Here is a 13,232-nt window from a genome sequence, read left to right as displayed (position 1 = left end):
TTTGGAATGATAATAGTGATGCAGTGTTCTTCACCAAAAGCAACAAAAGATCATCAGGCACTAGACATTTGAAGTTTAAATATCTGTCAGTTAGAGAAAATGTCAAGGATGGTCTTGTGAAGCTTGATCATATTGGTACACATTTCATGATTGCTGATTCGTTAACTAAGGGTCTGCCAAATGGTGTTTTTCATGGACATGTTAGAAGCATGAGATTGGTGTCCAGCTTTGATAGGGAGGACTAGTGGGAGTCTGTTTTAAAACCTTGTCTTCATTTTGGTAGCTTATTTTTATTATTATTTAAGAACCTTGATTGAGTTTCAGTTAAAGTGCAGTTTTCTTATTATTTGATTTTGTGTTTAATTTGTTTAAACAAGTGATTTCAGTTGGTATCAAGTGTAGACAAGCTAGCTTCAATAACTACACTTGACACTCACTCACGAAAGAGTTATTTTGGAAAAGGAGATGTTGTAATCTCTTAAAGAAGTGGACTACAGATGGTAATGACATATAAAGCATTTTCTAAAGAAAAGTCATGTTCATCCTATGTTCTAATCTTGACGGAAGCTTTTTGTGGCTATGCAGATAGGTATATATGATTATAAAGGTCTTGGATGTTTTATATTCAAGGCACCTTGATAATTCGATGCTTGTTTTCATAGTTGACCAAGAGCTTGTTTAGGAATACAGTTTAATTGATTTCCATGGCCATAAAGTAGTTGAAACATGGTTTTGTTGATTCTAGACCAAGTGGGAGAATGTAAGATTTTTATGTCTTAAAAACCTCACTCAAGTGGTCTGCTAATCAACGTAGAGTTCCAAACCAATATGGAGACTAAGGAATTCGATTATAACTGGACTTGTAAGTTTGGGAGAGAAGTTCTGTGTGTGTCAAGTTGCTAAATCGATCATTCCAATGGCTACAGAACAAGGTAGTGTTCTCTTATATGCAATCAATTTAGTTTACATTCCGGCATTAAGTATACAAGTTCAATGTAAACCAAGAGTAATTTGACCCAATTAGTGCGCGAGATTCATTTTGGAATGAAAAGTGGTAAATCAAAGTGGCTGACAATAAAGAAACAGTTAAAAGTAGTGTTCTTAAAGTATTATTAATCAAAGTTAAAGAAATAGAAAAGCTGAGGTTTAAACATATAAAACCACAACCGATCACCACCGAAATTAACCTTCACAAAATTAAGGTGGTCAATGTTGTGTGTCTAAATAGCATTACTCATTCCAGATATATCATCACAAACTGACAAATTTACGTTCAGTGAACAGAGACCTCATCAACCCGAACATTGTAAATTTGGATGGAAGAAATATTGGTGGGTAGATTGAAAAATCTGATTCTTTTTCTTTCCTATTTTTCAATAGGTGTGTGCAAAGTAGATGGTGGAGTAAGCATTTTGAAGGATGGTACAGAAGCACCACTGTCTTTTTAGATTGTCTTATGCATGGCACTTCAAAAGTTTCATAGACGATGCATATTCAGTATTTTATCTTCAATTAATCAACCAGCACGCTAGATATGTCGAATGAGAGAAATGTTCAGAGGAAACAACCTACCTTAAATGTCATCATATTGAAAAGGGATATTTTCCCCCCTGAAGTAGACATAACATATGAGTCCTTCTTTGAAAGTTCAAAGCATCGAACAACATCTTCAGGGTTTGTATCGCTTATATCATTGGTCATCAATATTCAACTTGCAGGTTGCCACTATTGTGGTACAGTACTAGCTGTGGCCTACAAGAAACAAACATTTTAGTAAATGGCAAGCTTAAGGAAAGTTACAAAATGCAACCATCTCTGTTAGGAATTCTAATACCTTAGTCGTGTGTTTCGTTCGTTTCTTTGCCATTTCCAGAGCTTGTGAACAGCATTAGATGATAATGCCAATACAAGGTTTTCCCACAACATAGCTCTTTATCCATCTACATGCATGATGCACAAAGAAAAGAAAACAGAACAAAACATAAAATATAAACCTAAAAATTTACAGATAAATAATCCTGACTCATGTATCTCAATTTAACACTGGCACGAGTGGGTCAAACACCCATTTCCAGAAGCAGAAAAAAAGTTCTACAGGATGTCTCAGTTTGTTCCCTTTTGCCTCTTTGGTTAATGATTTCATCTTGACGCTAAAGCTCATAACTGTTACTTGTTACTACCAGAAAAAACTCACAAACTCACACCTAAAAGCTATCTCTATTTTTTCTTTTGGCTAAGAAGTATACATGTAAAAGCTATCACCAAGCCAAAATTAAAAGCTACTGTCGCACCTGAACCATGACCAAACTGGCCACTTTCTGGAGTTAAACCAAATCACTTGGTTTTGTTCAAACACAGCTGACAGTAGACTTGGATCTCCAGCATGCTTCATTCAACCGAATGAGATTTTTCCAAGTCAGCCTCATGAGTTCATTCCCAACACGCCGCGTGTTTCTTCCCAGCTATCCACTTGATTGACTTATAAGTTATAACTGAGACGTCGACGTCTCTACTTTGTGGGCCCCATACCCTTCGCTCTCTGATTGTTTTGTTTTCAGCACACACCCAAAATGCACCACGTGTACTTCTTGCCTCCAATGTTACCCCACACAGTCACTACTGGACGGTGGAGCGTAGTGGTTCTCGTGCTTCTCTTTTTGAAGAATATTTTATTGTAAAATATTATTTTAAAAATGATAAATAAGAACGAAGAAAAATTTATGTCAGCTTTCGTTAATTGAGATGGCATACCCACATCAACTGACGCATCAAGTAGTCAATTAATGTTGTCAATTAAGTGTGTCTAAATTGCATTATTGATACTAAATAATTAAGTAACTTCCAATTTGATTGATTTTTTTGTTGTTGTTATGATGATCTTTTATAGAAGGCAATTTAGGAATGGCAATGGGTCGAATCGGGGGTGGGTATGCCATTCCCATTCCCATTCATGTTAATCTTTTTTCCCCCATCCCCGCCTTCATACCTGCGATATTTATATCGGGGATTCCCCATATCCACATTCGTTGTGGAATGAGTTCCCCGACCTGCCCCATTACGGAAGAAAAAATCAATATAAAATTACTTTGTTGAAAGAAAAAAAAAGGATTAGAAAAAGATAATGAATATATATATATATATATAATATACGTATAAGACAATATAAGAATGTTTACATATTGACTAGAACTTAACTAAATATATAAGTAGTGTGGCTTAAGATCCATATAAATTATATACATATATAATATAATAATCGAAAATATAAAATTTTGTTGGCACAGTCACTTTAATATCTTATTTATATATACTATAATCAGTGGCGGACCCAGGAATTTTTCAGCGGAGGTGCAAATTTTAAAAGCTAAGAGCTCCAAAAAAAAAAAAAAAAAAGACAACTAAACATCCTTATAATTTAAACAATACTAATGTTATTCATAATTAATTGAAAAAAAAATAACATTACAATTAATCTGCAATTATATGCATCTGACTTACTTTGGATTGGCGTACTCAAGAAGGAAAAGAAAAATGTAGGATTCTTGTAATGCATACACACTTTGATGAAATTGGGTGATGTTAAATTGGTCCTTTGTAAAGAGAATTCCCAATCCCACTTAAATAAGGAATTCCCAAAACTCAATTAAATAAAGAAAACTTAATTGAGTTTCAATTGGAATACAAAAACCCAATTAAGTGAGGAATTACAAAAATCCAATCAAAACCCAATTCAGCAAGGAATTGTAAATACCCAACTAAAACCCTATAGAAGCCCACGAAATGGCCCAGCTATTTCAGTTTTTTTTTTTCCTTAAACCCTGGTCCAAAACCACGTCGTTTTGGCCAGGCTTCATTAAAAAAAAGAGAAGCGCGCACGCAACGCGCAACAGACAGCAGCGCAACACCCAGCTCTCTTGCGCATTTCATCGAACAGGTTCTGTGCATCTCTAATCTGAGCAGAGTTGCAACTCCAGCAGCTGTTATGGACTTTTCCGGCGACCGGAGGTGCAGGTGCACCTCCTTGCGCCTGCACAGGTCCGCCACTGACTATAATATATATTCTAAACGAGGAGTGTTTGGGTCGGGGATTAAAATACCATCCCCGCCCCTCTCCAAACACCATACCCAAAAAATTCCCCGTACTCAACTCCATACCTATTTTTTATCCTTCATACCCTACCCATTAAGGTCGAATCCCCGCGAAGACCCTTACCCGCGAGAAAAATTGCCATCCCTAAGTTTGGGTAAATATTTAATTCGTTTGCGCTAGAGCGCTCATGAACTCAAGCTCTACGTCATGGGCCAAAGAAAAATTCTGCCACTAGCCTCTAAACACGTGTACTACTACATTTCAAATTTTTGTCATAAGATAATAACGATCATAGTACAAAAAATTCCACTACTACAAAAATGGAAAACTACGATGCCTATTTAATGACAGTAAAATTAAAAAGCGTCGTGTGTTTAAAAACCACGAAAAACCAAGAAGGTTTTTAAAAGAAATTACGACCGTTTCCTTATAAAAACTGCTGTGCTTTAAAAAGCGCTGGACAAAAAATTCACTTTAAGTTTTCGCTAAAGGCAGCTCTCACCACTCTCTCGGACCTTTAGAAACCCTCTCTCTCTCAACTCCCTTTATCATCGCTGAAACACCCTCCATCGCTCCGTCCAGATTGCTCGCCATCCAGGTCATAGATCTTGGCATCCAATTCACTGAGGTCGTCATATCCCTAGAGCCCAGGTTACTGAGGTCGCCAAAAGTATCACCTCTCTCGAGCCCACTGGTCTCTTCTTTTCCAGGCTTCGCCTTCTCTTCGTCGACCCGTTCTCCGGTAAATTTGAGATGATGAAAATCGCTTGATTCGTTTTTGTGAGTGCCGTTTCGTTTGAAGATCTTGCTGATTTCGTTGTCGTCATGGCCGTTTTAGCCACTGATGCAGACGATTTCGTATTAGATTAACGAGATCGATGATTAGATTGGAGAATGCACGAAACGCAGTTTGATTTACATGCGTGTATTTTTTGTGGCTTTGTTTTGCAGGATTTGGTTTGAGAATCGGAGATGGAAGATTGAGACTGTGTTGAGGTGTTTAGGTGTGGATGAACAATGTCCAACAAGAATGAGAATCATCAGGCGGTTCCGCTCTCGGTGCTGCTGAAGCTTGAATTGGCCAATGAGAAGATTGAGACTGAGAGACCTGAGATTGTGCACGGTCAGGTGAGTCAGAGCAAGAAGGGGGAGGATTTTACGCTGGTAAAGACGGAATGTTAAAGAGTTGTGGGAGATGGAGTTTCTACGTTTTCAATTTTTGGGTATTTTCTCTCTCTCTCTCTGTTTCTTTAGTTTCTTAATTTTATTTGATATTAATCAAAAGGGAAAATATTGCCACCCAATAGTTTATATGTTGCATAAGCAATTTATAACTTTGATGGTAGATTCATCATTTTCAATTCCATTAGCATCTGTATGTTGCATAAGCAATTTATACCCAGAATCCTAAGAGGCTAGAAGCTATGGTTTTGAAGCTATGATGTAGGAGCCATAGAGGCATTGCAGGTGGGAAGAGGCCACTCTTGTGAGAAAGGAGATGAAAGATGTCGGGATCAAGAAGGGTGCAGGCTACAGTTAGATCGCCGTCAAGAATGCAGTCCACGTCTTCCAAGCGGACACCTCCCATGAAAGGATTATTGGTGATGAATTGATACCTTCTAACCATTATTTATGTCATTATTATTCTTTCCAAGAAAATTAGATACACAAAATATTGTGGATTTTCAATGCTCGATTGGTACTTAGCTACAATATAAAATAACAGGTGAATAATCATTTAGTCTAGTAGCATCTAGTTTTTACAGTATTGAATAACAGGTGGATTTTTGTTGACTTGCTTTCTCTCGTTTGTCTTTTGACATATGTAGCTAATTTATGATGCTTTATCACTTAGCAAAAGCTCTATTTCAAGTTTCCAATCAAGTTTTTGGCAGCAACCATCGATTCAGGAGCTAGCTATAGCTTTCTCTTTGTCAAAGTGATTTTTGATGTTCATCTTTTAATTTTCCTTTTATTTATCAGAGAAGGGTCTTTCTTTATTCATTGATCTTCTTGTTTAGTGCAGTTCTTCCACTACCCAGGTAATTATTCTAGGCTTTGTTTGTTATACGTTTTTAATTTTTTCTTCAGTTTCTCTCTAAATTTATATGGTTCAATTTGTTTTTTCGTTTTTGATGGGCATCTGCAGTGCTTGGTTTATAAGCTTTTTTTTAAAATGTTAATACTTAATTGTAATATTATATGCTTTGAGCATTTTTGGGTTGCACGCAGGAAGGCAACGTTTGTGGCTTTGGGTAAAGTGAAGCTTTAGTCACTCCTTGTCTGCTGCTTTATTGAAGTTGTAAGAAAGACCATGGCAAGGACACGATCTTCAGTTTGTAAGAGAACAAGACTATAGAGGTCTTAAGTGCACTACTATGTGGGAAGAGAAGTTAAGGAGAATGATAGTCTCCTCCTATATTGAGAAAAGGAACAAAACAGAGAGTTCAAGAAATGGCTCCAGTGGTTTTTTTTCCCTTAAGCTTTCTCCTTCTTTATCATGCTTTGAGTGCTTTAGTTACATAAAAAAACTCCAACACTTTTGCTCTGGTTATTGTTTTTTATATTTGTTCCTGAATTAATTGTTTATTGTCATGTAAATGGTGAACTGTAGGATTGGTAGAGCTGTACTATAATGGCAGCCATGGTGTGGACATTGAAGGTCCAGTAGAAGTTCGCATCGAATGGGAAATATTTATGAGCAACCACATGTAGTTCCTTTATTTATAAGTATAGGTTAATGCTATAGATATGGTATTTTGTATGGATATAGTAGGAATCAAGATTGGTAAACTATGTAATTACTATTGAATATTCAAGTTTTATGAAAGAAACAATTTTTGAGTACATATATGTTTGGTGTGGGTAATAGCATATTTGGACTTGAATTTATTGCTTAGAAAGTATTGTGGTTGTTTTTCTAGTTAAAATCGTTCTATAGAACCATTTGGGAAAAAAAAAAAAAAAAAAATCTAAAATCACTACGTTAGTTTTACATATGATACACGACAGTTTTTTCACAAACAACTAATAGGCGACTGTTCTTTTTAAACAACCGCCATCTTTACCCATAAATGACGACGGTTTTATAAACCTTCGTCTTTACCCATAAATAATGACGGTAATTAACAAAAAACTGTCATCTTTACATCAGAACATCAACGGTTTTACTAAAAACCGTCGTCTTTGCAGATAAACAACGACGGTGAAAAGCCGTCATAGTTTGATACTCCAAAAGATGGCGGTCGATTTAATGACGGTTTTCAAAGCATCACAACGATGGTGAATCGCAGTCGTCCATTTCATTTTTTTATAGTAGCGTTCAAAACTGATTGTTACATTTTCATCCTCATATTTGTTTTTGAATACGTCACTGAATTTCTTCTTTTTCTGTATTCCATGTTTAGGTACAATAAGATTAAGCCAACCATAAGTTAATCTAAAATCAAATCATATTAACTACAAGAGTTTTTTGGAACATGAAACTCCGGTAAGACATACATATGAAATTCAATCTTCTGTAAGGATGGAAATTTAATTACCTCCTACTTTTTGGTCTGAACCTATTTAATTACCTCCTACTTTCATTCTATCATTTGGAATTTTTTACAAATATTTGGCGTCTATATAGCATTATTATACATACATAAAAATCACATTACTGAAAAAAAAAAAATTAAAAATATTGAAATAGGGATATGATTTGAATTTTTCAATACTTCTTAAGGAAACTTTTGAACCATTGTGCCGAGAGTTTTGGGTGCCTTTTCAACTTGTCATTGTAATCTACATAGGTGATACCAAATCGAACATTGTATCCAGAACTCCATTCAAAGTTGTCTAGCAATGACCACGGAAAATATCCCTTCACTTTGACACCATTTCTAAAAAGAAATAAGAAACAAGAAGAAGTTAAATGTATTGATGTTAATCAAATGAATCAATAATTCAAATATAAGAAGGCTAGACTATATATATACTTAATTAATTTGTTAATGAGCACTTACTCAATTGCACTTTGAACATAATAGAGATGATGATTGTAGTAGTCAACTCTATGAGTATCATTAAGGGCTTCCGCAAGTGATAATTTGGGATCATTGGACTCATCCACACCTACAATGTAATGTATTATTATGTAGTCTTTGTAGCACTTACGCATGTTTTACACCAAATATATGTGAAACATGATTATGCAATTATTTAAGGCTAGAAATAATTACCATTCTCAGTAACGTAAATGAGTGGATCATGATACTTTTTCTTTGTGTAGAGTAAAAGATCTTGAATTCCTCTTGGATAAACATTTAGCCAGTCCGAAGCACCCTGCACCCCCATTTGAAGATATTGATGAGATTGTTAGGATTTACATTTGTATGTCGAAAACAATTAATCGTCCAAATTATAAGCAATTAATTTAGTGTTTTGATGTGTACCTTTGGACCAATAGGGACCCCGTTACGCTCAGCTGCCACAACACATATGAATTTCAAAATCTAATTAGTATGTGAAATTTAATTGCTTGAAGTAAGTTCTTAATTTGTACTCACATGAAAGATTAACACGAGCATCTGTTATGTAGCTTGCATATACAGAGTTATTCTGCGGTGCATCGCTTGCATAGTAACCAGCATAATAATTTAGTCCAAGAAAATCAAATGACCCAATCAACAACTTGGATTGTTGTTCTGTGAATTTTGGTAATCGACTTCCAACAAAAGATCGCATGTTTTGTGGATAGTCACCACTTGTCAATGGCTCCGCAAACCTACAAGAACGTGAAATTTTCAAATATTAACTTGATAGTTTCTTATGTACTACTGGCTAGTGAGTAGTAAATATTATATTCATAAGTAAATTACTTGCCATCCAAACATAAAATCCAAAGCTCGTAATGCAGCATTTTTATCTTTCGTTTCTTCCGACAGGGGTACAAACCAATGTGACACTAGTGTTATCCCTATCACTCCTTTTTGAGATGCCTACACAAGAACATTAAGTTTGGTTGATTTAGAGTCACAAACATTTAAAGTAGTCGCTCTCATGTTACCAATTAGAATCCAATATTCTGACAAAAAAATAACTAATTAATTGCACCTGATATTTATTCTTGTACAATTTTACCGCAGTTGCATGAGCAAGGAGTAGGTGGTGTGTTACCAAGTATGGTTCAGTAGATGAATCTCCGCCAGTGCAGTTTAGCTGCTGCCAAGCGGAGCAACGTCCAGGTGCAAATGACCCAATTCCATAACCATAGTTACTAAAGGTATATGGTTCATTCAACGTGGTCCAATGCTTTACTCTATCACCAAATTCCTTGTAACAAAGTTCTGCATAGTCTTGAAAATGATGGCTGTATATACATACACAATTGAAAATGTATATGTTATAATTCTATTTATTTAATAAATTATCAATATTATTCAGAGGATAAAATTTATTCACTTACATAATACGAGGGCTTAAAAAACCACCGTATTCTTCTTCTAAAGTTTGGGGAAGATCCCAATGGAAGAGTGTCACAAATGGCGTCACACCTATAATACGGCGAATTAAAATGTTTCGATTAAATGATTTGTTTATGAGTGCATGTAATTGTTATCGTATTGATGATTGATCATGGAAGGTGGGATGACTCACCATTGCGTAGGAGCTCATTGATGAGATTGTTGTAGTATTTGATTCCTTCCTTATTCACGCCTCCACTTAACTTTCCATCTAATAATTAAAATAAAATCAGAAAATACAAAAAATAAGTGAATCGTTATACAAGTTAAAAAAAAGCTGGAATATATGTTATGGGCCTTCAAATTCGACCTCTATATAATATATTTGTTTCAATTATTTCAATTAAATCTTTTAATTGAAAACAAAATTTTTGTTTATATTGTACAGTAGACAACATGAACACATTATTTAAGTTAAAACAATGAAGGCAGAAATATTGACGATTGGTCACAAATAAAATGTGAGGATGTAGATGAACTTACTTGGTAACAATCTGGACCATGAAATAGAGAACCTATACGCATCCCACCCCATATTCTTCATAATCCCCACATCTTCCTACATTATGTAACAATAAAACATGTCTTCAGGAAAGAAAAAAAAAAACCTAAAAATTAAGGATTTCGTATTCAATGTTGTGTTTTTTTCATGCTTCAAAATTTCATATCTCCACATTGGGCTCTTCCAAAAAAAAAAAAAAGGTCTTGAGGATTAAATTATGTGATTGGTGTACCTTATAACGGTGATATTGATCCACAGCGACATCTCCATTGCTCCTATTAGTAATCCTTTCTGCAATTAATCACAAAAAATCTCAATTATTTAGAGCATAAAGTTCACTGAAATCATAGAATGTAAACTAATTTCTTTTCGAAAAGAGAAAAGTAGCTCGATTTTCATATTTGATCTAATTGATGATTTGATTGGACAAACCTGGATATTTGTGGGTGTAGATATCCCATATGCTTGGTCCTCTACCATATTCTTTTGTAGCACCTTCATACTGAAATATACACACACCAGAGAACACAATGAAGATGTCAATATTCTTGCATTGATCCATGGTCTGAATTTGAAAGAAAACCCTAACCAATCAAAACACAAGTTATGCATTGAAGGGTAAATTAAGGACCAGAAGGACTTACTTGGTAAGCTGCAGAACCTACACCAAATATGAACCCTTCTGGAAAACTGCTCCTATTGAAGGAAGCAGTGTCATAATTAGTGGGTGTAGCTCCGATATCAGCTTTGCTATTTGTCAATGCAAAGCCAATTAGAAGAACCACGCCTAAGACCAAAGATCCTAATTGCTTTGCCATAATTCGGGACTTTTTTTGTTGGTAATCTTGATAAGTACAAGGTTGTTCTGGCTGCGAGGGCGCATGAGAAATAGTAAGTAATTAAATTATTTTTTTGTAAACACACGTGGGATTAAGATATTGCAAAGAGAAGTTTCATATTTCACGAAGTATGAAACACGCAATGGTGCAAGTAGCCACTAAGTTTGATCAAGTCTCCTGACCAAATGGGTCAAATTGTGAAAAGAATTTGACAGACACTTGATTCGTTGACATTGTTAATTTATAGATTGTTAAATTTTGTGATTCTTATTTGATTTCTACCTCCGAATGCCATCTAGAATTGTTGGGGTTTTCAAACATTGGAACACTATGTACTGAAGCTTTAGGCACTTACTTTGGGTTGATTCATTGTTTCACTTCCTCTAGCTCAATTGTACCTGAAAAACGGATATATATACACCATAACAACAAATTAGTGACAGTGAAAAAAAAGGTATGATATTAACCAACTACGACAAAGGGTTTGTTAACACACCACTGCAGGCATGTTAATACAGGCAAAAATTCCATTCGGTAAAAAATTTACTAAAAAAACAGTTATCTGTATATATAAAGTAAAGGAAAATACTTGTCTCCTTCCCTGGAAGCAGTGTTCTGAAGCAAAATCCCCTGGTTGTTAAATTTTCAAATAACACAAAATTATTCTTATTAAAAAAAAAATTCAGAAGGGAAAAATAAGTAAAACAATAGTCAATATTAAAATATAAATGATGTTTTAAAAAAAAATTATTTAGATAATGATAAAATTAAAGAAAAAAACAAGAAGAAATAGGTGCCCAGGCCCAACAGAAATTTTCTATAGATAAGGAGAAAACAAAAATAAATATAAATGAAGAGCTCTAATAGGAGCCCAAGTCGTATATATGCGTACACGAAGTAACCTTCCCTGGAAGGATCCCCTGCTTGCGTACACGAAGGCAAATCGTAAACTATTATATTAAAACGTCTAATTATGAGGAAATCAATAGACGAACACAGTTTTTTCAAACAAACAGTAGAGTGACTATCTTCTAATAATCAAATAGTTCGATATTTTTCATTCGGGGATGAATTAAGACATGAAAATTTGACAGTTGAATACAATGCAGAGTGAGATCTACAAGAATCTCCCTCAAATAAGCTTATTTTGAGAGACTCATCTAAACAAACATTACAGGATTGATCATATACAAACCTAGGAGTCTTTGATCGATCTTACAACCTTCAGCTTCTTGGAGGAAGTCGTTGGCCTTCAAGTAATTCGTGTCCAGCATAAAAGTAGTTTTCAAAAAGAAAGTTCAAACACCTATGTTTCTCAAAGATTAATTTTCAAATTTTCTTTCCCATATATTTAAGGAGAGGATCTTTATCATGTAACGGATAGTAAAAAAGGGAAAAGACAAAGAAAAAAAAAACGTCAAAAGACCAGCGGAAAAAAAGGAAAAAGACAAAAAAACGCCTTGATGGAAACCTTATATTCTGGGAAGAAAAATCGCATTAAAACTCACTGAAAGAAAAGGTAAGCAAGATATTTATCTTATTTGAAATGATCTTGAGGTATAAAAAAACGTCATTACTGCAAATGTTTATCTTATTTGAAACGATCTTGAGGTAATTTTGAAAGAAGAGAAAATTGCAATGAGAATTGTATGTGGAAGGCATAATTATAATTTTGGCGATGAATATGAGGATAAATTAAATTACCTTCGCTCTAAAGAGGATTGTTTTATTAGTTCGTTCGGGGAGCCTCTTCATGTTATTCATGAAGCCCTATTTTGTGATTCTATGAATTGGTCCTATAATTTTTCAGTTCACTAATAAAGTTTTCCTTGTACCGTACGTGGATGTTCCCTTAAAAGAGAAAAAAACCCTTTACTATATTGCCTTGTAATGGAAACAACAAACATTACTTTCTGTTTTTTTTTTTTTTTTTGGTTTGGAAAAAAGGCGACATAGTATTTTATTGGAAAATCAGTAATCAGGCTATGTCGTTGGAGATTTAGCGAGTTTCTCTACACCAATGGGCTCGGTTGTTGGTCCTTATATTTGATTGGGAATGATCGTGAGGTCCTTATATTTTTCACGTGATAATTGCTGATTCAGTGTACAGAATTCTCAAAAAAGAATGTACAGCAAATTATCTCTTGAAAACGTCAAAAGAGTAGCAAAACAAAAAAGGCCACGAATGAAATGCTACTCCTTTATGTAAAGATGAGTTTTCCATGTACGCTAGCTATGTAGACTCGTTCAAGCACTGGCATCTCAAAATTATCATCAATTCTTCACGCTAGCTC

At 34.8% G+C, this 13,232-nt stretch overlaps 1 protein-coding gene and 1 long non-coding RNA gene across 3 annotated transcripts; one reads left to right on the top strand and one right to left on the bottom strand.

Moving 5' to 3' along the window:
* The first annotated feature begins 4,546 nt into the window (after positions 1-4,546).
* On the top strand, positions 4,547-6,937 carry LOC110771940 (uncharacterized). 2 transcript variants are annotated; one of them, XR_002528958.2, is made up of 3 exons: positions 4,547-4,870; positions 5,042-5,313; positions 5,527-6,937. It is a non-coding gene; the product is annotated as an uncharacterized LOC110771940 (long non-coding RNA). The 2 variants fall into 2 exon arrangements; XR_002528959.2 differs by having other exon boundaries at positions 4,548-4,832.
* Positions 6,938-7,789: 852 nt separating this feature from the next.
* LOC110771943 (beta-glucosidase 12-like) lies at positions 7,790-12,246 on the bottom strand. Its single transcript, XM_088255011.1, has 15 exons — positions 12,134-12,246; positions 11,294-11,336; positions 10,744-10,968; positions 10,532-10,601; positions 10,332-10,390; positions 10,081-10,156; positions 9,731-9,808; positions 9,540-9,627; positions 9,188-9,443; positions 8,957-9,072; positions 8,641-8,858; positions 8,527-8,558; positions 8,314-8,416; positions 8,098-8,206; positions 7,790-7,974 (listed from the first exon to the last, which is right to left on the bottom strand). Exons 2-15 carry the CDS (start codon positions 11,306-11,308, stop codon positions 7,803-7,805), a joined length of 1,617 nt encoding a protein of 538 aa, XP_088111137.1. The 5' UTR covers positions 11,309-11,336; positions 12,134-12,246; the 3' UTR covers positions 7,790-7,802.
* Positions 12,247-13,232: the final 986 nt, after the last annotated feature.

Source organism: Prunus avium, chromosome 6 (genome assembly GCF_965620075.1).
Source record: "Prunus avium chromosome 6, drPruAviu1.hap1.1, whole genome shotgun sequence".
Lineage (NCBI taxonomy): Eukaryota > Viridiplantae > Streptophyta > Magnoliopsida > Rosales > Rosaceae > Prunus > Prunus avium.
The sequence above is the reverse complement of the archived record's forward strand: the minus strand, read 5'-3'. Positions and strand labels throughout refer to the sequence as shown.